This window comes from Mesocricetus auratus, unplaced genomic scaffold, assembly GCF_017639785.1.
Source record: "Mesocricetus auratus isolate SY011 unplaced genomic scaffold, BCM_Maur_2.0 Super-Scaffold_100011, whole genome shotgun sequence".
In the NCBI taxonomy this organism is placed as follows: domain Eukaryota; kingdom Metazoa; phylum Chordata; class Mammalia; order Rodentia; family Cricetidae; genus Mesocricetus; species Mesocricetus auratus.
The window spans coordinates 43,460,832-43,487,956 of record NW_024429195.1 but is presented as its reverse complement, the minus strand read 5'-3'; the positions used below and the strand labels follow the sequence as shown (position 1 = coordinate 43,487,956).

Genomic DNA, 27,125 nt, shown 5'->3' with positions numbered 1-27,125 from the left:
CAGATGTCCCGGGAATGGAAAAAGGTACTTTATTAGGTGAGGCACTTTCAATGTTGTGTGTGTGTGTGTGTGAACAGTGAGGCAGCACAGGTTAATAAATACTGTGAGGGTGACAAGGCATCCTTCTGAGCTGACTGGAGGGTGTGGCAGCAATGTACAAAGCAGAGGGACATCTCCAGGAACAGGGAAGTGGGCTCGGGACAGAGGGTACCCTCAGCTCCAAAAGCCAAAGAAGTTGTAGGTAGTGGGGGCCGGGCCCATAAGCATAGGCATCTGGTTCTTATGGGTGATCTTGATCTGAAAGGAAAGGGAACATATTTGGAAGCCTGTCCCGGTGCCTTAGGGCCGGAACATTAGCGTTCTGGGGTGAGTTGTTGGGATACGCTGGGAAACCAGGAGCTTGGGAAGAAAGGTGCACAGGGGAACCTAGGGTTCCAGGAGGAAGAGGAAACGCTGCAGAACGGAGACTTAGGTTCCACAGAGCCCAAGAGGCCAGCCTCTGTAGGCCTAGGAGATACTCACTGTACAGGGTGCCTGCATCCAAGGCTCCCCATCAATTTGCATGGGGAGGGTTTTCGTGGTCCTGTGGGAGGTCAGAGAGATGGGTTGACATTTTCTTATCCACCACGTTAAAGCTCTGTCTTTCTCAAGTTGGCTTTGAGACTTTCCGTCACAGAGAAAGACCTAAGAGAGTGGTTCCCACCATTCCCACGCACCAGCCGCCACCTTCTTCTCCTCGGGAGCCCAGGCCGGGGTCCTCCTCACCTGAATGTGATCTCGGAGCACCTGGCCAGCCGGTGTCCAGCATTCTTGAGCTTGGTATAGATCTGGCCCATCTCAATCGCACCCTCTATTCCTACCACTTCCAGCCGCTTGTCACTCATGTCTGGGGGTTAGAAGCACAAAGACGCAGTCTCCTAAAGAAAGCCCCACCACCCCTCAGGTCTGACAGCTGCAGCTCCGAGGGGCTACCTGTCTCACCTGGCACACAGGTTTTCAGGATATCGGGGTCTGTGATTATTTTGGCCGTACTGCCTAGTGCCTGGTTGATAGAACTGGTGTCTCCGTGAGGTTTCCGGGTATCGCCCCAGAGATTGGAGCCACCGTGCATGCTCGGGATATTCAGTACTGCAATGCCTTCAAGGGACAGGGCACTGAGATCCAGCAGCTTCCCACAGATCTGAGGGGAGAGGGGCAGAATTACAACTAGAGAGGGCGTAGATCCTCACCTCATAGCACTGTCATGAAATATGGCTGCTCCTGCTAGGACTAAGAGGTATGCAAGAAAAGAAAAGGAAAAAAAGATCATATATACATACATACATACATACACACCACACACACACACACACACACACACACACACACACACACACACACACACGTTATTTTTCAAGATAGTAGTTTTCTTTTTCTCTGTAGCACTGCCTGTTCTGGAATTGACTCTGTAAACCAGGCTGGTCTGAGAATCAGAGACCCACTTACCTTGCCTCCTAAGTGCAGGGATTAAAGACTTGTGCCACCTAGGAAATGTATTTATTAGCTCAGCATGGTGGCACATGCCTTTAATCCCAGCACTTGGGAGGCAGAGGCAGACGGATCTCTGTGAGTTTGAGGCTAACCTGGTCTGAGCTCCAGGACAGTCATATATACATAGTAGAGACCTTGTATAAAAATGTATTTATTATTTGTTTGTATGTGAGGGGATGCGGGGGAGGACATATATGTGCACTCATGTAGTAAAGAGGACAATTTACAGGAGTTGGTTCTCTCCTCATGCCATGTGAATTATGGGGATTGAACTCTGGTCATCAGGCTTGGCAGCAAACCCTTTACCTGCTGAACCATCCCACCACCCCAGGAACTAGAATATCATAAGGACTTGACAAGTCGGGGTTGGAGAGCTGGGTGATCAAAAAAGTATAGGTCCACCCATGTGTGACATTCTCAGGGGCTCCTGTGTGGAAGGAAATTTGAATATGAGAAAAGGAAACTTGTGGCAGGGGTAGCCACGGCCTGGTCTGCAGAGCAAATTCCAGGACAGCCAAGAACAGCTAAGGCTACATAGAGAAACCCTGTCTAGAGAAACAAAACAAAGAAAGAAAGAAAATGAAAAAACTTGTAATGCAAGAATTTAGGACTTTGAGGCAGGAGGATTACTGCAAGTTCCAGGCCAGCCTGGGCTACAATGTGAAACCCTGTATCAAAAAAAAAAAAAAAAAGTTAAAATGATGGGGGTTCAGTTGCTTTTTTGGGGGGGTTTTACAAGACAGGGTTTCTCTGTATTGTTTTGGGGGCTGTCGGTCCAGCCTGGCCTCGAACTCACAGAGATCCGCCTGCCTCTGCCTCCCGAGTGCTGGGATTAAAGGCGTGCGCCACCACCGCCCAGCCAGTTGCTATTATTATACACACCTCAATTGTCAAAGACTCTTCCAGCTTTTTGCATGTGGAGAAGATGGATTCAGATGTCGCAAATTCCAAGTACCACAGCTTGTTTTTCATTCTGCATCAAGCCCAGCACGAGGCAGAAGAGAAGAGGCAAGTTACACAGCGACAAGAAAAGCTACCAACTCCCCAATTCCAAGGGGGACAGTAGCAGCTTTGGTTAGGGGTTTCCTAGCCGGTGTTTCTGCCTATCTCTAACCATTTGGTGATAAATTGTACATGAATCAAGTCTTTCTTTTTTTTCCCCTTTGAGACAGAATTTTTCCATGTAGGCCTGGCTGCCCAGGAACTCATTTTGTAGGCCAGGGCTGGCCTTGAACTCAGAGATCTGCCGGTCTCTGCCTCCTGAGTGCTGGGATTAAAGGTGTGCTCACCACGTCCAGGACAAATCCAGTCTTGACACGGAATGTCCATTCCCTATCTCTTTTAATATCTTACTGACTTTGTGTGTGCGCTCACTCATGCATGCAGAGGTCGGATGGAAACCCGCAGGAGCCAGGTCCCTCTTTCTACCACGAGGGTTCCGAGGACCAAACTCAGGTCTCCAGGCTTGGGTGTAGATACCGGCTGAGCCGCCCTTCCCCCTGGTTTCTTCCTCACCTGCTGTTGAACTTCTCGGGATACTTCTCTCGCATGACGTGGAACTGGTGAGCTATCGAAGCGTCCTGGGGGTGACGAGCGTGTATTTTAGAGACCAGACTCCTCCCTCTTCAGGGCTCTTTCTCTGCTCTCTTTCCCTTCTTTCCTCTCCCCGCCCATCATCCCCCTCCTGTCCTTCCCGCCCATCCTGCTTAGCCCACAGTTCTCCCGCCTCCCCCACCCTCCTCCACTGACCACACCGATGGAGAAGTAGTTATTGATGATTTGAGAGGGGACTGGATCGCTCTTCTCTTCATTTTCTTGGGGTATCACTTCCAGGGACCATCGATCGAGATACACCACCTTACTTATCTCTATGTCCTTGAGGATCTTTCCCAAATTCTCACCTTCATAACCTAGGGGCGGGAAAGACAAGCCTGCACTGACCCCTGCCTGAGCCTCAGAGAGCCCACTCTGAGCCCATCGGCACAGATTCCCAGGGACCCTCTGCCTCTGTGCTGTAGGAGCACCCAGCTCTTTGCCAGTGAAAGGGCAAGACACCCAAGCTCCGTGAACCTACGGTAAAGTCAGCCTCTTTCCGCCTCTTCCACCCAGTTGTGGGAAATAAGCATTCCCAAACGTGTGTCCATATATAGACATGATTCCAAATACATCTTTAATATGGAAGACAAACCAGGAGAATGCTGAAAGGTTGTGGGGATCCTGTCTACAGTCCCAGCACATGAGAGGCTCAAGGAGGGCTACTGAAAATCGGAGACCATCCTAGGCCACATGGGAGTTCAAAGCCAGCCTGGGCTGCACACCTCCAATCCCAGTACTTGGAGGCAGAAACAGGTGGATCTCTGAGCTTGAGGCCAGTCTGGTCTATAGAGTGAGTTCCAGGATGGCCAGGGCTGTACAGAAAACCCTGTCTTGAGCAAACAATAATAATAACAACAAACCTCACAAAAACACGCCAACAAAAAAAATGCTATTTTTGTTTGTTTGTTTTGTGGGCAGGATTTCTCTGTATAGCTTTGGCTGTTCAAGAACATGTTCTGTACACCAGGCTGTGCTTGAACTCAGAGATGCCACTGTCTCTGCCTCCCAAGTGCTGGGATTAAAGCTGTGTGCCACCACCTCTATTTTGTTAAATAAATGCAAGCCTAGAAGGACAAGCAAGGGACAGAAGACACGACTCTGCGGTAGAACATGTGTCTGCTGCATGGGAGAACCTGTGTTCCATTCCCAGCATTGTAAAATATTGTAAAACAAAGAACTGCAAACAACAACAATTCACAAACTGGGAGAAGAAAAGATCACCTGTAACAGATTACATTTTCCAGCATTAAAGAAGCTGGGGGAAGGGCTGGAGAGATAATGGCTCAGCCGTTGAGAACACTGGCTGCTCTTCCAGGACTCGAATTCAGTTCCCAGCACCCACATGGCAGCTCACAATTGTCTGTAACTCCAGCTTCAGAAGATTTGACACCCTCACACAGACACACGCAGGCAAAACACCAATGCACGTAAAATAAATATTTAAAGAAAAAAAAGTTTGGGGACATAGCTCAGTGGTAGCACTTGCCTAGCGTTGTGTGGGGCCCGGGGTTTAATCCAAAAACAAAACAAAACAAAAAAAATCACAGCCAAAACAAACTTATAGATCAGTGCACTGAAGCCCTTAACACAAAAGTAACACAGAAGAAGAAATACCAATATCAAAGAAACTCCCTTTCAGGGTAAGAGATTTTGCAGATGTGGTTACAGTAGGAATCTTGAATGGGTGATTATCCTGGGTTATCTGGATGGTCCTAACACCATCATGATTATACGTGCTTGGAGGCAAGGTCCAAATGTGGCAGGATAAGCCTGTGATCCTAGCACTCAGACCTAACTAACTGCTCAGGTTTAAGGACTGTCTGCTACACAGTGAGTCACACAGCGTGGGTTACATAGTGAGGTCCTGTCTTAAAAACCCAAACAATAGCTGGGCATGGTGGCACACGCCTTTAATCCCAGCACTAACTAGGGAGGCAGAGGCAGAGGCAGGCAGATCTCTGGGAACTCGAGGCCAGCCTGGTCTACAAAGCTACACAGAGAAACCCTGTCTTGAAAAACAAACAAAGCAACAGCAACAAGAAAAACCAAACAATGGGCCAGTGAGCTGGTTTAGCAGAGAAAGGGGCTTGCTGTCAAGCCTGATGACCGGAGTTTAGTCCTCAGGACTCACTTGGTGTGGTGAATGAACTCCTGACTTCCATATGATCGCTGGGGCACACTCGTGCCCACATACATGCATACACATACCCGGCAATGTTTTTATTGCTGTTACAGGACCTCACTCTAGCCCAGGCTGACCTGGAACTCTCTATGTAGCCTCCAGGATTATTGGTGTGAGTCACAATGCCGACGACCTGACCTGTGTCTCTAACTACCCTTCATCTGGCGGCCCATTGATAGCAAATGCACCAAACTCATCTTTATTTCTGGAAATGGCCTTCCTTCTACATGCCCATCATAACAACAGACATCCCCAGCTGATCAGACACGAACCAGGAAAATATCCAAACCCACCTCTACCTCTTTTCTATCTGCTCCACCAGTTAGCAAGCACTGGCTTCTACCTTATCCTTCCCTGTCTCCCTCAGGGAACCCATCCACACTTCTCAGAGCTCCCCTGGCCATATTCCCTTTACTTCCTGTTCTTCAAACTGAGTTTACATTAATTCTGTATACTCTTGTACATAGAACCCTGTTAAGAGTCTCGTTGACAGAACACAGCAAAGACTCAAATATGTAATTTCAAAGTCCCTAATGCAATAATGGAGACGTCAGATGAAAACTGGTCTGTCTGTCTGTCTGTCTGTCTGTCTGTCTGTCTGTCTCTCTCTCTCTCTCTCTCTCTCACACACACACACACACACACAGAGTCTTAGGTGAGGGCTGGGCAGATGGCTCAGCACATAAAGGAGCCCACAGTCCAAGACTGTCAATCTGAGTTTGATTCCCAGAATTCACATGGTGAAGGGAGAGAACTTACTTCCAAAGTTTGCACTCAACATGTGTGCTACTGTATCCATGTAAACACACACACACACACACACACACACACCAAATGGACAAAACACAATAAAACAACTTTAAAAGTCTTACATTATAAAACAAAGTCAGAAAGCTTTCTTTTTTTTTTTTTTTTTTTTTGGTTTTTCGAGACAGGGTTTCTCTGTGGCTTTGGAGGCTGTCCTGGAACTAGCTCTTGTAGACCAGCCTGGCCTCGAACTCACAGAGATCCACCTGCCTCTGCCTCCCGAGTGCTGGGATTAAAGGCGTGCGCCACCAGCGCCCGGCCAGAAAGCTTTCTTTTTTTTTTTTCCTCTTAATTTCTTTGAGAGATGACTGTGGTTCAAGGTTCACACATTCAAATGTTTCAATAGCTTCAAAGGAAAAGTGGACAAGCAACTAGCAGGAAGCCAGACAGGCTGAGGTGAACTGGAGGATACAATTGGAAAATGTCTGACCTCCATGAGCATACGCTCACAGGCAATACATGCATGTAAAATATATAGAGTAACAATTAAAAAAAATACAACAAAGAAACTGGTGGCCCCCATGCCCCTTAATCCCAGCACTCGGAGGCAGAGGCAGTTGGATCTCTGTGAGTGCAAGGTCAGCCTGGTCTATAGAGCGAGTTCCAGGACAGAGAGGGTTATACAGAGAAACCCTGTTTTGAAAACCAAAACAAACAAACAAAGGAGAAACAAAACAGGGAAATGGAGTGTATTAGGAGACTGTGTGGAAAGCCTCAGAAACAGATCACTGAGAGATCCGTGAGGGATCAGGGAGCCGCCTCAGTGCATGAAGGCATTTGTTGCCTAGCCTGACCATCAAACCAAGGAACCCATGTGTACAAGAGAACTGACTCCTAAAACTTGAAAATTGTCCTCTGCGGAGTTCAAGGCCAAGGCCAGCCTGGTCCACAGAGGGTGTTTCAGGGAAGCCAGGGTGCTGCACAGAGAGACCTTGGAGAGAGGGAGATAGAGGAGGAGGAGGAGGAAGTTGTTGTCTTTCTGACACCTGCAGTCACACCATGCCACAAGCACATGTGCATTATGTGACATTCTTGACAATTAGAAAAAGAAACAAGTGAATAAATGGCTGTTTGATGAATGAATGAATGAACCTTGAAAGCTCATTCAGCTATTACACAACTTTTCCTCATCCCTACATTGTTCCTTTATCGTCCGTCTGAGCCCTAGAGTTGTTTGTATGAGACAGACGTGGATCTTGGGGTTACTAGGGAAGGGGACTGTCACCCTCAATTCTCCTTGGCTCACAATGCCATCCTTGTTGGTGGCCACTCGACTTTGGTTCCCATCTATGCATGCCTCTCTTCTTCCCCAACCCCCTTTATGCCAGATTTTTGCCTGCCTGTAAGACTGTATACCACGTACACGCAGTACCCACAGAGGATGGTGGGTCATAGAAGGTTGTGAGCCACCATGTGGGTGTTGGGAATTGTGCCCAGGTCCTTTGGAAGAACAGTCAGTGCCCTTAACCTCTGAGCCTTCTCCCCAGCCCTGCTGTCTTTCTCTTAAAGCTCCCCCATGCTCCAGCAAAACCTCTCTTTCCCACTTACCTCTTCCCCATCTCAGGCAACGAGCCAGATCGTTTCCAGTGCCCAGGGGTAACACAGCAACAGGAGGCACAACAGGCAAGTTGGCTTTGTCTGAGGAGGCAGGTGAAGAGGACGATGGAGGGAGCTTGTCCTGGAACTACTTCCTCCATCCCCTGCCCAGAGGGAACCTCTCCCTGCACTGACCAATGGTTTCTAGAATCCAGCCTACTGTGCCGTCTCCACCACACACCAATACCCGGAACTGAGGAACGTCTCTGAAAAACCTGAGCCTGAGATAAAACGGAAGAGAGGAAATGAAGAAGGATAACAGGAATCTATCTAGGTCCTGGGCAGGATAAGTCACTTTTTATCTCATTCCTATAACCCTGTTTCCTGTTGTGGAATATTACTTTAAGTATGTAAAGGTGTGTTGCTTTTGGTTTTTTTTTTTTCTTTTTTTTTTGGTTTTTACGAGACAGGGTTTCTCTGTATTGTTTTGGAGGCTGTCCTTCTGGAACTCACTTTGTAGACCAGGCTGTCCTCGAACTCACAGAGATCTGCCTGCCTCTGCCTCCCGAGTGCTGGGATTAAAGGCATGCACCACCACCACCCGGCTGTGTTGCTTTTGTTTATGTTGCATTTGATTAAGTATGTAAAGATGTGTTGCTGCTTCTCCTTGCCTACCTAAGGCACCCGATTGGTCTAATAGAAAGCCCAACAGCCAAAAGGTAGGCAGTAGAGAGATAGGTGGGGCTGGCAGGCAGGTAGAAAAAGTAGAAGAAGAGAGAATGAGGGAGGGAGAGAGGGAGGGAGGGAGATGCCTGGGCCAGCCCCAGCCACAGAGCAAGCAGTGAATGTAGGACATAGAGAATGAAGGAAAATAAAAGGCCCCAAGGCAAATGTAGATGAAGAGAAACAGGTTAAACTGAGTTATAAGAGCTGGTGGGAGCTGGGCGTTGGTGGCGCATGCCTTTAATCCCAGCACTCGGGAGGCAGAGGCAGGCAGATCTCTGTGAGTTCGAGGACAGCCTGGTCTACAAAGTGAGTTCCAGAAGGACAGCCTCCAAAACAATACAGAGAAACCCTGTCTCGAAAAACCAAAAAAAAAAAAAAAAAAAAAAAAAGAGCTGGTGGGACCAGCACAACCAGCACAAGATATGGCTGAGCATTCATGACCCCTAACAAGTCTCCGTGTCATGATTTGGGAACTGGTTGGTGGTCCAAGAGAATGCCTGATACAGTGTCCCCTTGTCAGCTCAGGGCTGAGAGGGTGGCTCAGCTGGTCAAGCATTGGCTTTGCAAGCTCCAGGACCTGAATTTGATCCCCAGAATGAACATAAAAATGCCAAGCATGGTGATGTGTTACAGCGCTGCCAGGGAGCTGAGCCGCAGGACCTTACTGGTCAGCCAGTCCAGCCTAATAGGTGTGCTCCTAGCTACTAACAGACTCATCCCAAAAGGAGGAGCACAGTCCTAAAGGTGACACCTGAAACTGTTCCTTGGCCTTGATTCACTCAAATGCACCCAGTCTCCCGTACACACACACACACACACACACACACACACACACACCACACACACACACATACACACATACACATACACATACACATACACACACATACTCACACACATACACATACACACTCATACACACACATACACACTCACACACACATATACACACTCACACACATACACACACATACACATACACACATACACACACATATACACACACTCACACACACACACATACACACACACATACACATACACACACATACATACACATACACACACACACACACACACACACACACCTTCCACATCCTTCCCACATACACCACTTTTTTTTTTTTTGCACATGCTTTTAATCCCAGTACTCTGGAGGCAGAAGCAGGCAGATCTCTGTGAGTTCGAGGCCAGCCTGGTCTCCAGAGCAAGTTCCAGGACAGCCTCCAGAGCCATAGAGAAACCCTGTCTTAAAAAAGAAAAAGAAAAAAAGAAAAGAAAAAAGAAAAAAGGGCTCGCTGAGCAAGCTCAACAACTTGACTTCAATTTTCACAACTTGATTCTCAAAAGTGTGGCATGTAACACACACTAATAATAATAATAAATTAAATAAAAGTGTAAAGAGCTGGGCAGATGGCTCAGTTAGTAAATGCCTTCTCAGCAGGCACAAAGACCTGAGTTCTGTTCCCTAGAATCCGTGTTAGAAAAAAAGCCAGAGTGACAGTAGGCTCCTGGAAACCTACCACTGGGAAAAATGAAGAAAAAAAAAAAAGATCTGAGATTTTAGTAAGGGTGGAGAAAGGACAATGGGGAAAGTTCTAGCATCCCTCAATGGTTGGAGAAAACTACTGACTGCATCCTTTGAGAGCAGAACCAAGAGAATCAGAAAATCCAAAGTAATGAGATGCATAGTGACTTTGCTAACAGACACACTCTCTCTCTCTGTCTCTCCCTCTCTCTCTCCCTCCCTCCCTCCCTCCCTCCCCCCTCTTCCCACACCCCCTCCACACAAACCCTGTGGCACAGCCCCTCACCCATACCCACCCTTGCTCCGGACCATCCTTCAGGTTGAACACCTGTCGAGGGTTTAGCATATACTGGAACTTCCAAAGCACCCTGTGTGAAAGGAAAAGGAAGACAGCATGGCATGGGTGACAGGACTGATACTCTGAGCCTCATTTCCACGAACTCCCCCTCAGCGTCCTCCCACAGGACGCCCCACGCACACTCCCTGTCCTTTCAGGAGGAACCGGGGTACATCTGCTCACCTCTGCCCCTGCTTCCCTCCGCTCTTAGGGTTGACGAAGACTAGAAGTGGGTGGGTGTTAGGAACAGGGTCAATCTGCAACGGGGAAAAATAAGGATAAAGAAAGCAGGATTTTAAGGCCGGGCGTTGGTGGCGCACACCTTTAATCCCAGCACTTGGGAGGCAGAGGCAGGTGGCTTGCTGTGAGTTTGAGACCAGCCTGGTCTATAAGAGCTAGCCTCCAAAGCCACAGAGAAACTCTGTCTTGTCTTGAAAAGCCAAAAAAAAAAAAAAAAAAAAAGAAGGCAGCATTTTGTCAAAGATACAGGTGCACCCTTCATAGACATGGGACTGGCGTCTCCCAAGATGCCTCCCCTCTTCCTGTTTCCTCTACCAAGGGGGACCTTTTAGAGAGCAGGCCTCCTCTTTCTACTTCAGTCCCTCCCAACAAAGCTGGGCATGACCTTCAGGCCCCTCAGCCCCGTACCATAAGAGCGTCAATGGTGCTCAGGTTTGAATAATCTGTGGTCTTCAGTTTGAGATCTTGTCCAGACGCCTGGGAGGGAACAACAAAGAAAAGGTGGGGTTATCCGGGATTCAAATGGTCTCACTTGAACCCTCAACATCACTCTGGCTGGGTGTGGTGGCTCACACCTACCCTATAACCCCATCCCTTGGGAGGCAGAGATAGGCTAGCTTGGTCTACACAGCAAGTTCCAGGCTAACCAGGGTTACATAGCGAGAAGCACTAACAAAACCACGCAGCAAATCAAAGGCATTCCCTATGTAGAGATGTGTTCATGGGGAAGCAGGGATATGCTGCGGTCCCTTCCCAGCTGCCTTTGACAGTCTTACCAGGACCCTGGGGAAGATGGAAGACGGAGGCAGGATATGATCTCGGAGCAGCCCACAGTCACACTCTGGACCCACAGCCTGCAGACAGCCATCATGGATCTAGGAGCACAAGAGGGGAACACATCATGCAGGGGACGTTATCAGTTCTCTCGAGTCTAGACAGGAAAGAGAGCCCTGGGGGGCAAGAGTAAATATGGCAGTAACAGAGGAGGGGTGTGCTCTGGGTCTCAGGCTGGAGGGACAGTTCCTACACTGACCTCCAGGTGGCACCACACACAATGCAGTCCTGTTAGGCTGTGGTAGATTCGGATCTTTTTCTGGCAGCGGTCACAACGCCCAGAATCACAGCCTCCTCGAACCCACACATGTAACTGGACCTTGGGGGAGAAAGCAGGCCCTTGTCTGGGAGGGTCTATTGTGGGAGGGGAGGGGAGGGTAGGGGCCAGGACGGGGTTGGCAGTGCGGGCATGAATCGGGCACAGGGTCACTCACACCAATGTCTTTCCGAGACTTGGCATAGGTGCTGACTTCACAAGGCTGGGCCTTCATGGCACAGTGGTCATGAACAGTGTACTTACAGACTGGGGAGAGGGGAGAAGGTCAGAGCCTTAACTGTGGCCTTTGTCCCCTCTTCTCCTTTCTTAGGAGTGAGGATTACCCACCGGAACAAAACGCGCAACCCTTGCTGCCAGGTTGTGGTAGAGAATTAAAGTTTGCAAGGGCAAGCCTCATCTCTCTCCTAAAAATGCAAACGCCGCCTCCCATCTGTCACTACACTGTCCCCAAGCTAGGCTGGAACTGACAGACAGCATCCCGTCCAGCCAAAGCTACATAGTGAAACCTTGTCTCAATAAGATAATTGAATCTTTGATATACTGCAAAACAATAATGTCTCCCTTTAATTAACTGATTTATTTATGTGTTTGGGTATGCATGTGCCGTGATGTACATGCAGAGATCAGAGGACAACTTGCTAGTTAGTTCTCGCCTTTCAATGTCAGTTCTCGCCTTCCAATGTAAGTTCTAGGAAGTGAACTCAGGGCATCAGTTTTGGCAACAAACTGAATTATCTCCCCAGCCCCTACTTGTTTGTTTTGAGGCAGGGTCTTATGTAGTCCAGGCTGCCCTTCGGCTTCCTCTGTGACAGGCTGGCCCTGAACTCCTGATCCGCCTTCCTACAGCTGAGGAATGCCATTATTGCAGGCATATGTTAGCATGGCTAGCTGTAGCAACGCATTTCCTGTTCACAATTAACTCCTTTTTCAAAAAAACTAAAGCTTAAAGAAAATACACGAGCCGGGTGTTGGTGGTGCACGCCTTTAATCCCAGCACTCGGGATGCAGAGACAGGTGGATCTCTGTGAGTTCTACAGAGCTAGTTCCAGGACAGCTTCCAAAACAATACAGAGAAACCCTGTCTCGAAAAACCAAAAAAAAAAAAAAAAAAAGAAAGAGAGAGAAAGAAGCTGGGCGGTGGTGGTGCATACCTTTAGTCCCAGCTCTTGGGAAGCAGAGGCAGGCAGATTTCTCCAAGTTCGAGGCCAGCCTGGTCTACAAGAACTAGTTCCAGGACAGCATCCAAAACAATACAGAGAAACCCTGTCTCAAAAAAACCAGAGAGAGAGAGAGAGAGAGAGAGAGAGGGAGGGAGGGAGGCAGGCAGGGAGGGAGGGAGGGAGGCAGAGAGAGAGAGAGAGAGGGAGGGAGGGAGGCAGGCAGAGAGAGAGAGAGGGAGAGAGAGAGAGAGAGAGAGAGAGAGAGAGAGGGACTTGGGTTTGAATCAGAGCACAGCACACAAGTAAGAAGAGTTAGGTTGCTTTCGCAGGACTACAGGACAAATGTCAGAGCCTAAAATTCAAATCTTGTTTCTCTGGGTTCATACCATCAGGTCTCCACTAACTATTGGACTTCCCTTTCCCCAACTCCCAGTTCTCAACACTCACTGTTACAGCTCAGGCCCTGTTTGCCAAGGCCGATGTTCAACTCGCACAGGTTGCAGTAGACTGGTCTGGGAAATCTCTTGGGTCTCCACATATGTTTCCCATCATCTTTCAGAGTCTAGGAGGTCACAAGAGGATGCCAACTTCTTAGAAGGCTAATCTCTGGTTCTCTGGTAAGTATAACCCAAGACAGCTTTTGACCCCTCCTTACAAGCCTTTGCACTCACCATATCCATCCCCAGAAGCACAAGCAATGGCACAGTGGTAGCCCCGGCCCTGACCCACTCAGCTAGAGAGACAGAGCCACTGCCATCATAGTCGATCTCTTTCATCATCTCCTGAAGAATCTGAACGGAAAGGCAGAGAAGCCTTTGCTGAGTGTGATCCCCAGACACCTCTCCACCATCTCTTAGTACACCCAGCACAGTCTTTCTAGCAGAGGGAATCAGGTGCCCATCAGAGATGGGGCAAGGCCGATGCAGGACCACGGGGAAGAGGGTATGATAAGGAAAGGAACAAACTGCCTTACCGGTCTCAGCTCAGACACATCCCAGTCTAAATACTCAGCCACTCGGATCATCTGAAGGATGATTTTCTCTACTTCCTGGGGCAAAGAGGGTAAAAGCTACAGGTAGCTACTTCCTATTGCCACTACTCAAATCTCTAGAGATCAGGGCTCCTGGATGCCACTTCCAAATCCACCCCTTGTTCTCAGATACCTCTGACAAGTAAATAAGCTTTTGAATGCTTCACATCTCCAGCCTTCTCTTTTAGAGTTCAAGCTTTTGGGAACTGTTAGCATTCAGGCATCTGTACTGGCCTGCCCTTGGGGTTCTGACAGGATACACCCTCAGCTGCAGCCACTAAGAGCACCACCTGTGCACATTCACTATGTTCCCCCTCAGAGGAACCCTACCCACCTACCATCCTCCTCTCTCTTTCTTTCTCTCTCTCTCCTTCCCTCCTCCTCTTTCTGTTCTCTTCTCTCTTGCTGCTCCTGTTTCTGGAGGCTGGTCTCCTCCCTTCCCTTTCCCCTTTTTATGATCCCTTTCCCTAATAAAAAAAAAGCCCTCTGCTTGAACTCTGTTGCATGGCATCTTTCTCTATAGCATCACTTTTCTTAAATTACAATAGGAACTACTTCCATATTCAGTCCTAGCAGACTAAGTATCTTCTAGACACCGCTGTCTCTTCTTTTTTGTTTGTTTTTTGTTTTGCTTTGTTTGTTTCTGGGGAGAGGGTAGTGTTGGAGATGAATCTAAGGTCTTGTGTATGCTCGGCAAGCACTATGCCACTGAGCTACACTCCCAACCTTTTCTCTGCTTCTGGAGACCCTGGCAAGTCCAGGTGTAACAGCACATTCCCTTGGCCAGCACATGGGTCCCACAACTCACCGAGCTGTCCAGGATCCCGTTTCCGTCCCTGTCGTACAGCTTGAAGGTGACTGCAAATTTTTGGAGGAACCAAGTCAGTTTATGAGACAGATCTAGAGAGTTCATTCCAAGGCCAGGCATGGAAGGGCCTGTAATCCCAGCACTTGGAAGGTAGAGGCAGGTAGATAGATCTCTATGAATTCATAGCCACCCTGGTCTACATAGTGAGCTCCAGGCAAGCCAGGGATACATAGTGAGACCCTGTCTCAAAACAAAAACACATAACAAAAAACAAAACAAATAAAACCCAAGCATTCAGAAAACAGAAGAAATAAAGAGGTAGGGCAGGAGCTTGAAGTTGAGAATAGGACAGGAAGCACATCCATCATTCCAGGACTCAGAAAGCTGAGGCAGGAGGATAGAGCCTTTGAGACCAGGCTGGCTTATACATTGTGAGAACCTCTCCCATACAAATAAAACAAAAAAGTAGGAAAAGCAGCAAAACATGCCAGCCTTCGTCAATACAAGAGAGACAGCACACACTTCTACGCATCATAGGCATCCAAGGCCACCTACATAGGGATGTATGAGACATGGGAACTGGAGTGACCGTGACAGTTATAGTGTGTAAGCAGTCTAGCAGCAGAACCCAGGAAACAGGCCTTCCCCTTCCCCTTTCCACCCTTCTTTCTTGCTCAGAATGGCAAACTCACATTCTAGCTTGTCTTCTGGCCGGCCACCCTCCAGGAGGGAGAAGTAGCAGGAGACATCACTGAGACAGATCATGCTGTCTACAAAATGAAAATACGACAGATCCAAGGTCAGGGCCCCCTCTACTTTGGGTTTTTCCTTTTCTTTTCGTGTGTTTATCTCAGCTCTCCCCTTAGCCTCCTTTTCACTAGTGCCTAGCTCTTTCTCTCTTGACCTCCCACAATAAATGACTGCTTCAATCCCTTCTTCCCATAGGCACAGCCAGACCTGCTTAACCATACCTTTGGCCTCAGTATTCCCTGGGTTTTGTCTAGAGTGAAAGGACCAAAACAGAGACTGGCAAAGATGATGGGGAACTTCGTCTATTTCCAGATAGAGTTTCAGGAATTGCTGGAATCCCACATATCCAATGCCCTGTGATAAGAGTGAGTGTTATCCTGGGGAGTCTGTAGGGCAGTTTCTTAGGCCATCTCCCGAGTTACTAGGATCTCTCGTCTTGTTCTAAAGCAATGGCCGCAGTAACAATCAATCAACAATGCGATATTTTAGAAGGGGAGGGGAGCAAGAAGTGGACTTGCAAAAAATCCCGGAAGTCGGGGATCCCAGTGGAGAAGCAAAAACAAAGATGAGAGAAGTCAAGGAGAGGGTGCCTGCCCCACGTCACTCACATCTCCTTGGCGATATTTGCTCATCTCACCATCCTCAAAGAACTTCAGGACATCGCTGACCTTTTTGCTGGAGTCTGGGTGAGAAGAGATGAGTAAGATATGAGTAAGAGCCTAGCTCCTTTCTCCTGGCCTTCTGCCAGAGCTCCACTGGGACACCTACAGGGGAGAAAAGGAACTGCAGGAAGGAGGACCATCTCAGCTTCACCGCCATGCCCCTTCTCCTGTGAGGCCTGAGCAATCAGGATGGGAGAGGCAAGCTGGGAGTGGAGCTGAGGCCTCGGGCACGGGCTGTTTGCGGAGCGGGCTCGGCTCCAGGTGGCTGGGACACGGGGGCGCAGTGTGCCGGGCAGGGCGCCTGCAGAGCTGAAGGGCCGGGAGCGAGACTCACATTCTATGTATTTTTGCAGCTGAGCAAAGTCTTCCGGACTGATCAGGCCCTTGTCTTTGGCCATCTTTCTTTTCTTCTGAAGGTATACCACAAAGAGCGCCTGGTAGTACAGCTTCTGGGGTTTCTTTTTCAGAGGGTAACCCTGGGGGAAGACCAGAGCTCTCACGAGGACTGCGAGAACCGCCCTGTGCTGCCCGCCTTCCCTGGACCTGGCTCTAACTCTCCCGACAGTGCTCTCTGTCTCCCTTCTCCGACTCATCTCCGACGTTCTTTCACCCTTGATTCGTGTGGCCACTATCATCACACACGCACACACGCACACACTCACACACTCTCACACACACTCACACGCTCACATACACACTCACACTCACATACACACTCACACTCACATACACACTCACACTCAACACTCACATACACACTCACACTCATACACACTCACATACACTCATACTCACACTCATACACACTCACATACACTCATACACTCACACACATTCACTCTCACACACATTCTAACACTCTCATATACACTCCCATACACACTCACACTCACACAATGCACTCACATACAGTCTCACACACACTCACATACACACCCCCACATACTCCACATGCACTCACATACAGTCACACACACACACTCTCAGTCTCACACACACACACGCATGCACTCTCACATACATATGCACTCACACACTCACAGTCACATACATACACTCTCAGTCTCTCTCTCACACACGCACACACACGCACACACACTCTCAGTCTCTCTCACATACACACACTCTCTTACACACACATACACTCACACACACACAGACACACACACTCTCACACACACACTGTCTCTCTCACACACACACTCTCAGTCTCTCTCACATGCACACACATACACACTCTTACACACACATACACTCACACACACAGACACACTCTCAGTCTCACACACACACACGCATGCACTCTCACATACATATGCACTCACATACACACTCACAGTCACATACATACACTCTCAGTCTCTCTCACATGCACACACTCTCTTACACACACATACACTCACACACACACTCTCAGTCTCTCTCACACACACACTCTCAGTCTCTCTCACATGCACATACATACACACTCTCTCACACACATACACTCACACACATACACACTCTCTCACACACATACACTCACACACACAGACACACACACTCACACACACTCTCAGTCTCTCTCACATGCACACACACACACTCACACACACTCACACACACACACTCAATGCGCCTGGCCTTTTTCAGTCCCGTCCCCCTTCAGGCTCTGTGGCCTCTGCCCATCTCCTCCCACTCTCCCAGGATTCTCACCTCAGCTCGCCTCACAGGGCAAGACCCCATCTTGCTCTCCCTCCCGTCACCACTCCCCCACCCCACCCCACCCCACCCCACCCCAGCAACGACCTCCGGTGCTTGTGACACGCGACTCAGAACTGGCGGTGCCAGGAACCTGCCGAGGGGCTCTACAAGGGACGGGCGGATACTCGGCTCTCGGGAGACCCGAGGAGGCTGGACTGGAGACTCCAGTCTCCCGAGCTGCAGGCCCAGCTATGATGCCACATCTTCCACCCTGCTCGGTCACCAGCGTTTATGGAGCCCCACCATTGGGGACCGGACCAGAATACAGGCAAGAAGAATCATGTGGTCCCGACTAATACCTTAAGGAGTGAGTAGTAGAGGGCGACATTTCTTTATTTTATTGTGTTTGTTTGCTGGGGTCTCGCTACTATGTGGCCCCGGCTGTGCAGCCTGGAACTGGCTGTGTAGCCTAGGCTGCATCAAACTGGTTCAGCAATAGGTCTGCCTGAGCCACTGGCCCAGATAATCTCTTGTATCCAGGACCCTGGCAAATGTTTTGCGATTGAGCTACACTCACGTTAGTTATTTAATAACAGCAACAACAGTAATTATACATTTTATGGAGGTAAATAGTACAGGGTTGTTGAGATCTAACTGGGTTCCACTCTTGGCTGTGACGGGACTGTGGCTTGGAATAATTACACCTGCAAAACAGGGAGAATGGTACCTGTGGTTCACAGTTGGGAAGTTAAATAAAATAATATATTAAAAATAGCTCACATAATGACTGGCAGAAAAGAAACCTACAAGAAATGGCAACAATTACTGTACTAACACAGATAAAATTTTAAATAATTTTTTAAAGAAATAAGAACACATGTCTGGAGAGATGGCTCAGTGATTAAAAGCACTGACTGCTCTTCCAAAAGACCTGGGTTCAATTCCCAGCACCCACATGGCAGCTCATAACTGTCTGTAACTCGAGGAACCAACACCCTCACACAGACATATGCAGGCAAAATACCGATGTGCACAAGATAAAAATAAATTTAAAAAAATTAAAAAAGAAATAAGAACACAAAAAGAATTAAAAATCAAAGCAGCCAGGCATTGGTAGCACACGCCTTTAATCCCAGCACTGGGGAGGCAGAGGCAGGCGGATCTCTGTGAGTTCGAGGCCAGCCTGGTCTACAAAAGCTAGTTCCAGGACAGCCTCCAAAGCCACAGAGAAACCCTGTCTCGAAAAACCAAAAAAAAAAAAAAAAAAAAAAAGAAGGTGCAGCAAGCAGGAGGATAAGGATTATAAGGTCAATCATAGCTACATTAAGGTCCTGATTAAAACAAAACAAAAAGCTGGGCGTTGGTGGCGCATGCCTTTAATCCCAGCACTCGGGAGGCAGAGGCAGACGGATCTCTGTGAGTTCGAGGCCAGCCTGGTCTATAAGAGTTAGTTCTAGGACAGCCTCCAAAGCCACAGAGAAACCCTGTCTCGAAAAACCAAAAAACAAACAACTCTAAATGACAAACAACAACAACAAAAAATTAAAATCCCAATGCCAGGGGGCTGGAGAGATGGCTCAGAGGTTAAGAGGCTCACAACCATCTGTAATGAGATCTGCTTCCATCTTCTGTCCTGCAGGGATACATGCAGGCAGAGCACTGTATACATATGAATAAATAAACCCTAAAGAAAATCCAGTGTCAGATAAATTCAAGTACAAGTTTGTAATTTCCAAAGCCCTGGGGAGGCTGAAGCAGGACAGTGAGTTTGAAGACAGCCTGGACTATGTGGTGAGACCTTATATCAAAAATTACAAGTAACCCTCAAATGGTGGTGCACGCCTTTAATCGAAGCACTCTGGAAGCGGAGGCAGGAGGATCTCTTTAAGTTCAAGGCCAGCCTGGTCTGTAGTGAATTCCTGGACAGCTAGGGCTACGGAGAGACCCTGTTTCAAACAACAACAACAAAACCACTTGCTGCATTTTTAGAGAACCTGATTTGATTCCCAGCATATCAGTTGACCTACACTAGCCTATGAGGCTACCTTTAAGGGACTGGATGACCCTCTTTTGGACTCCATAGGCACTGCACACAGATGGTGTATTCTCAAATATATACACATAAATTTAAAAAATCCATCAATCTTGGTGACCTATGCCTTTAATCCTGTCAGCAGCGGGGGCAGGTGGATCTCTGAATCTTCGGACAGCCTGCTCTAGTATTGAGTTCCAGGATACATACCTTTAGCTGGAACCACAGAGTGAGTCACACGGCAGCACATTAATGAATAGAAATGGTTTTATTTAAGTTATAAGAGCTAGTCAGAAACAAATCTAAGCTATCAGCCGAGCTTTCATAATTAATAATAAGTCTTCTTGTCATTATTGGGGAGCTCCCACAGTCTGTCTCTCTCCCTCTCTCCCTCTCTCCCTCTCTCTCTCTCTCTCTCTCTTCCCAGACAGGGTATCTCTGTATTGTTTCGGAGGCTGTCCGGGAACCTACACAGATCCACCTGCCCCTGCCTCCCGACTGCTGGGATTAAAGGTGTGCTCCACCAATGCCCTGCTTCCACAGTCTCTTATGCAGGCCGTAGTATAGCAGTATCTCTCAGCCACTGCCTGAGAGCTTGAGCTGCTAAACTGCGCAGCAGTTTAAGATTTTGCTCATGCAGACTGAAAAGGTAACAGATACACAGTAAAGCAAGTTCAAACAGAAAAAAAAACTCTAAACAGGTTATATTTTGTGTTTAAAAAATGTCTACAGGCAGCTGGGCAGTGGTGGTGCATGCCTTTAATCCAGAGAGGCAGGTGGATCTCTGTGAGTTCGAAGCCAGGCTGGTCAACAAGAGCTAGTTCCAGGACAGCTTCCAAAGCCACAGAGAAATCCTGTCTTGAAAAACGAAAAATAAATAAAATAAACCTAAAGAAAAACCCAAAACTCTATAAGACAGGTGACATATATTTTACCTGCTCAAACATAAAACAAAAATCTTAGGTCAGCTTGTATACAATGTATAGTCCATCCTTGTGTTAATATAGATATATATGTCGCCTCTGGAAGTTTGTGTGTTTTCAGAGCAAGGGGACCAGACACTAATGAAATTAGGTGACCTAAGTGGTCCAGCCTCACAGACTACTCTAGCCAAACTTGATATAAGCCCTACACTTTCCTATCACACTGAGACTAGACAACAACTAGCTCTCCCAGGACTCAACCATTATCCCAATTTTCTCAGGGTCCTCTAAAATATGCCAGCTCCCTCGGACAACAGGAAGCAGTCTAGAGAACATAACACCCACATTCACAAGAGATGGGGTGGGTGGTTTTGGTCATTCAGTGGGTTATTAATATTTGTCATCCTTTAGGGAGGTTGGGTATTGGTCATGGTCAGAAAAATGCCGAACAGAGGAGATTAGATTCAAGGATCTCTTTTTGGAGAGAAAAATGGGGGATATAGTCAGGATAAAAGAAAAGACTGCTGAGTCTACTTTTGAACAAACACTAGTCTCAAATATTTTACATTGGTGTGGAATTTTATATATTGATACAAATGTAAGGTTATTTTTTGTTAGAACATATTGTACATACATTTCTACTCTTGTTTAAGGCATTATACCTATGCAGCTCATTTAGCAATGTAATGTAAATTTCTAGTTCTTGAAAGCTATTATAAACTACTTAGGATAATAAAGAAATTCATGTTAGTAGTTAGTCACTCATAACAATCAAACATAGTCATGTTAGGTATGTTTTCAAGGGTCAAACAGATATATTTTAGATAGGCAGGTGGTCTTATAACACTTCAGATATCTATGAAGAAACTCCATATGGAGTTTGCTTTTCTGTGGCAAAAGCTAACTACTGGACCAAGAAACTGCCCTTGCCTCAACTGCTGACAGTATGCTGTCCAAATTGGACAGGGAGGACACAAAAGAAAGTGTCTGCTGAACTTTGTCAAGACAAGGCAGGACAATCCTTCAAAATTCCTGCTTCAGCTGGTGATGGTGGCATATGCCTTTAATCCCAACACTTGGGAGGCATAGGCAGGCAGATCTCTATGAGTTTGTGGCCAGTCTAGGCTACAGAGCTAGTTCCAGGTCAGTTAGGGCTGTTACATAGAGAAACCCTATCTTGAAAAAGAAACAAACAAATGAAAGAAAATTCCTACTTCACAGAAAAGTCTGTCAGATATTCTAGACCTGTAGGCCAAAGATGAATGGCTCAACATTACAGAGGAACCATGGGTGATTGTCCCGGGAGCCAGCTGTTTCTGTTATTTCTATACTTTTGGAAGTTGTTTTTCCACCCTTTCTGTTTACTCAGGCAGTATACCATATCCTTCTGGGGCCCTTGATGGAGTTGAAGACTAGACAGTTATAGTTGCAGTTTCCCTTAGTTACGACAGAAATAAATTAGGTATAGAGCCTTGGACTCACCAAGATTGAATAAATAATGGAGTACTTTGTCCAAATGTCAAATACAAACAGACTGAACATTGTAACTTTTCTTATTATTTATATTTTTATTAGAGTTAAAACCTTTCGTTCTAGTTTAGACAAGTAGGGGGAGATGTTGTGGAATATTCCTTTATACTGTACAAAGATATGTCACTGTGATTGGTTTAATAAAAAGCAAAATGGGCTGGGTGTTGGTGGCACACACCTTTAGTCCCAGCACTCGGGAGGCAGAGGCAGGTGGATCTCTGTGAGTTTGAGACCAGTCTGGTCTACAAGAGCTAGTTCCAGGACAGCCTCCAAAGCCACAGAGAAACCCTGTCCCGAACCCCCCCCAAAAAAGCTAAATGACCAATAGGTAAGCAGGATTTGGGGGGCAGAGAGACCACTGGGAAGAAGGCAGAGTAACAGCCAGGCAGAGAGAGAGCATGACATGCTGGGAGACAGGCAAAAGCCATGAACATATGGCAGCATGTTAATGAATATAAATGGGTTAATTTAAGTTATAAAAGCTAGTTACAGGGCTGCAGAGATGGCTCAGCGGTTAAGAGCACTGGCTGCTCTTCCAGAGGACCACGGTTCAATTCCCAGCACCCATGTGGCAGCTCACGACTTTTTATAACTCCAGTTCCAGGGGACCCAACACCCTCCAACAGACAAATGTGCACCTAAATTAAAAATAAATAAATAAGATATTAAAAAAATAAAAGCTAGTTAGAAACAAACCTGTTAGGCGTTTGTGGCGCATGCCTTTAATACCAGCACTCAGGAGGCAGAGACAGGTGGATCTCTGTGAGTTCAAGGCCAGCCTGGTCTACAGAGAGAGTTCTAGGACAACCTCCAAAGCTATGGAGAAACCCTGTCTCAAAAATAAAAAGAAAGAAAGAAACAAGCCTAAGCTATCAGCTGAGTTTCCATAATTAATAATAAGTCTTCGCCGGGCGGTGGTGGCGCACGCCTTTAATCCCAGCACTCGGGAGGCAGAGGCAGGCGGATCTTTGTGCGTTCGAGGCCAGGCTGGACCGATAGCCTCTGAAACAATACAGAGAAACCCTGTCTCGTAAAAACCAAAAAAAAAAAAAAAAAAAAAAAAAAGTCTTCATGTCATTATTGGGGAATCAATGGTCCCGACGAAAAAGTTCAATTACATCCTGTCTCAAAACAAAAGCCCCGAGAAACCAAGAGGGGCTGCTGAGAAGGCCCAGCAGCTAAAGGAGTTTGTTCCACCAGCCTGGAGACCCGAGTTGCATCCCCATAACCCATATAAAGGTAAAAGAATGAAGAAACTCCACAAAGTTGTTTTCTGACCTATATACACTTATGCCACTTTGTTAAACATAAACAAATTTTTATAAAAGAGAAGGGGAAAAAAAGGAAGAGAGGAGAAGGAAGATACAGCTGAAGCCCAAGGAAGCCATGGGCTGGGACAACCGAAAAGGACTGATAAGCAGCAGGAGTGAGGCCCCGCCCAGCCTCTGCCTCTACTCTGGCCCACTCTCCCCGCCACACACTGCTGCCTGGCTCCTCTGCACACCAAGGGTTACCTGGTTATCGCCATGATTCTGCCGTCCTGCCTGACTGGAATACTTTATTCCTGGCAAAGCCATCTCACCTAAACACCAGTTCATCTGTGAGAACTTCCCGGATGTTCCATCCGGTTTTGTTTTTCAGACAGGGTCTCACTGGCCCAAGCTTGTCTGAAACTCATGCAAACCTTCTGCCTCAGTCTCTTTATTTTCTTGTTCTACCTCAGGTGTGGCTCCCTTCAAATCACAAGCAGGAATTTTTATCCCTTCTCTAAGTGTTTACAGTCTACCAAAACGTTGGTTTCACAAAAGCAGGAACTTGTCAGTCTTCTTTTCTATTTTGCCTCAGGACCTAAAACAGGAGACCTCATGAATTCAATCTTTCAATGTCGGTTGTACAAATGGTCATTTTGGGGGACTATTAATCCAGGTTTGGACAAATAGGATGACACAGAGTGTCCACTTGTCAGCCGGGGAAGTATGAGATAATCTGGAGGTAGACAGTAGTTACTAAATAAATAGCTCTTACATCTGTGACTGGTGCTAAAAAGCACTCATTGAGGTATTTCACCAGACACTCTGGCTTTGCTGGAGGTGTAGCTCAGTTGGTAAGACACCTTCTCAGCATGTACAGATTCAATCCCCAACACTACAGAAACCAAGCATGAAGATACATACCTGTAGTCCCAGGGACTTGGGAAGTGGATGGAGACAGAAGATCAGAAAATCAAGGTCAGATGCCCTACCTGAGACCTTGGCTCCAAAACAAAACACCGTGACCTCTATCCATGCATTTAGGGAATCTTAGTCTGGGTACAGGGAGGCAGTTGGGGTTACAAGAAAGATCAGCCCTTTCCTTCCTGGTGGCATCAGATCTCTGAAACCTTTGCCCCATGACAGGCATCATAACACCCATCCATGTTCCAGGGGTTCTGGGAGAACACTTGAAAAGGGTCTTTTAAGACAGTGACACCAGAGAAGAACAGGACTTTGCCTTCCTGGCTTTCACCAATGACTAGAATCCATCCTCTGTTGCCAACAGAGATAAAGAATATGTGAGTCTTATGGTCAATAGAGCTTGAAGAGTTTAATCAGCATCTCTGATCCCTGCTGAGGGCAATACGGGAGATGGGATCTGAGGGAGACGATGGTAGGGAGAACAAACAAGAGACAATGAGCAGGAGAGAGGCCAAGACACTTCAGTCCCTTCCTTGACTCCCCTGGAGTCACCTGGAGAGGCAATATTTATATATATAACGGAAACAGAATGTTTTCCCTTCTATTGTTTGCTTTCCAGCCAGGCTCTCACTATACAGCTCTTGTCCCAGCCTCTCAAGAGCTGGACTTACAGGCATCTGCTACCACACCCTGCTCAGGAATGGACTTTTGAATTAGGTACAGGTTAGAATCCTAGCACTTAGATGAGTCATTTTACTATTGAACCACATTCATTTTTTTTTAAAGCTGGGATCTAACCCAGGGCCTTAAGATCTCAAGCGTGTTAGGTAAGCCTTCTACTGAGCTACACACACCAGTGCAAACTTATCAGTAAATAGGTACCTAATTAGTCACAGTAAGTTTATATAAGCAAGTGCACGTAGCAAACTGCATGACACAGAATAAGAATTCAATACGCAGCAGCCAGCATTACATAAAGTAACACATAGAAAATAACGCTATGACTGGTGAGGCATATACAGGCAATCCCGGCTACTCAGGAGACGGAGAGGAGGATGAAGCCAAGCCTGGGCTACAGAGAAAGTTCAAGGATATAGCGTGGGCAATTTTGTTGAAATCCTGTCCTCCACCCCCCCCAAAAAAAAAGTGAAAAAAAGAAACACATTTGGATGTTAGGAAAAAATTACACTTTTAAGCCAAGAACTCATAAATTCTCATGACTCCCACAAATAGTGAACCCCTGTTATGTACCTTCCACCCCAAACTAAAAACACCTATGTCAGGTACAGACATGTAGTAGCATCAAGATCATGATTTACCTCTGAGAAATGAGGAGGTGGCTAGAAACAATAGAGTTGGGGACATCTGTGGGTTGGGACCTTGGACATGGGACCTTCTGGGGATTTACTCAGTTGCCCTGACTTCTGTCACTGATAGTATGGATGCTCCTGAACCTCAAAGGAAGCAAACTGCCTGGATCCTGGGGCCTTAAAGACCTGGAACAAGTCCAAAGCTGTCATTCAGCTCCAACCCGACCCTGAGGCTATAACCTGGGCTAGTCCAGGCAGATGCAGGGCTGGAAGGGTGGGGTCCTTAGCCCTACCCCCAGCCATTTGTGACTCACCGGTCCCTCCCCTCCCCTGGTTTCCCGACTCACCTCTATCAACCTAGGGTGAGACCGGAAGAAACTGACTTGGAGGGAGGGAAAGAATCCTACAACATCCTGAGCTCAGAAAGACAATAAGGCTCAACACTTTTGTCTGTGGTACGTCCCACCGTCTCGGAGCCGCTCATCCTCTAGGTCTAATGCAGTTATCAAAGAGCTAAGGTTTCCACAACTGGCACTATACATTTTTAAGTTTCCTTTTCACTTCATCGCTCACTTCCAAGTTCACCATTATTCAAGAATTAGCTGTGTCTCTAGGACATTCAGGATGTCCTAGTAAGAAACTTCACAGATCAGGCGATCCTGGTTTCAGAGCCAGGCCTGATGAGCTAGACTTAACCATATCAGGGATGGTGCCCCCTTTTGCCCAGGGTTGGGGATACGTTCTCTCCTCTCCATCCCGGCTACTAGTCAGGGGTAATTTTATGTTGTTTAAGCGTCAGAATTCATTAAACCACCACAAACATCAGGGATAACTGTGTGCCTGGATGAGGGAGGGGGTGACACGCTATGTTCCTGTGCGGAGGGCTTCGTAGCTACTAGTACAGGAGGAAGTTACGACGTTGGCATGGCTGGGGGGAACGTGGGCTTGTATTTTTTGAGGGTGTAGACACGACCAATGACATTTGCTTTCCTTCTTCGGTAACCGGGTTCATTTATCATATTTAAAGCGGAAAGGGATTCCCACCCAGTCTTTTCAGAAACTTCCCCGCGACAGGTGTGGAAAGGCCAGAGAAGAACCCTTCTTCCACCCCTGTGGCACTGTGGGTTTCAAAAGGGACCTTTCTTCCGAGTCCTCAGGAGCCGAGCTTCCCCAGCTCTCCGGGTGATCATACGGGATAGGGGGCTAGGTCTGGGGGAAATGAAGCTTACCCGGGTGTTGCGCAGCCAAAGGCAGCTCCCGCGTCCCGGCGCAAAGGCTTTCAGCAGCCGGCTCCAGCTGTCAACGCTTCCTCCTCCGGACGCGGCAGCGCTGTCCCAGCCGGTGGGGCGGCCCCTTCCGCGGCCCTTCTGCCCTAGTGCGAGAGTGTGCGAGCGGGGCGGGGCTCGCCGGGGACTCTACCTTGCCCCAGCAGGGCGCACGGCACGATCACAACTGGGGCGCAGGAGCCCG

At 47.5% G+C, this 27,125-nt stretch overlaps 2 protein-coding genes across 4 annotated transcripts in view; one reads left to right on the top strand and one right to left on the bottom strand.

Annotated features, from left to right (window-relative positions):
• Positions 1–6: 6 nt before the first annotated feature.
• Dgka (diacylglycerol kinase alpha) lies at positions 7–27,125 on the bottom strand. Of its 3 annotated transcripts, none has more exons than XM_040754661.1 (24): positions 26,885–27,125; positions 16,338–16,479; positions 15,950–16,023; positions 15,563–15,695; positions 15,284–15,361; positions 14,592–14,641; positions 13,727–13,801; positions 13,425–13,544; positions 13,201–13,315; positions 11,751–11,839; positions 11,516–11,635; positions 11,259–11,357; positions 10,891–10,959; positions 10,426–10,499; positions 10,202–10,273; positions 7,847–7,932; positions 7,664–7,753; positions 3,280–3,440; positions 3,046–3,110; positions 2,413–2,503; positions 982–1,180; positions 766–886; positions 523–583; positions 7–297 (listed from the first exon to the last, which is right to left on the bottom strand). In XM_040754661.1, the coding sequence occupies exons 2-24, from the start codon at positions 16,399–16,401 to the stop codon at positions 214–216; spliced, it is 2,190 nt and encodes a 729-aa protein (XP_040610595.1). In that variant the 5' UTR covers positions 16,402–16,479; positions 26,885–27,125; the 3' UTR covers positions 7–213. The 3 variants fall into 3 exon arrangements, with proteins under 3 accessions (XP_040610595.1, XP_040610594.1, XP_040610596.1); XM_040754660.1 differs by lacking the exon at positions 26,885–27,125 and adding an exon at positions 17,699–17,748; XM_040754662.1 differs by lacking the exons at positions 15,563–15,695; positions 16,338–16,479; positions 26,885–27,125 and having other exon boundaries at positions 15,950–16,029.
• Pym1 (PYM homolog 1, exon junction complex associated factor) overlaps positions 17,841–27,125 on the top strand; it is a 32,694-nt gene continuing 23,409 nt past the window's right edge. Inside the window, exon 1 of the mRNA XM_040754663.1 lies at positions 17,841–18,053. Coding sequence (XP_040610597.1) covers positions 17,978–18,053 — 76 coding nt within the window. The 5' untranslated portion in view covers positions 17,841–17,977. The remainder of the gene's footprint in view (positions 18,054–27,125) is intronic.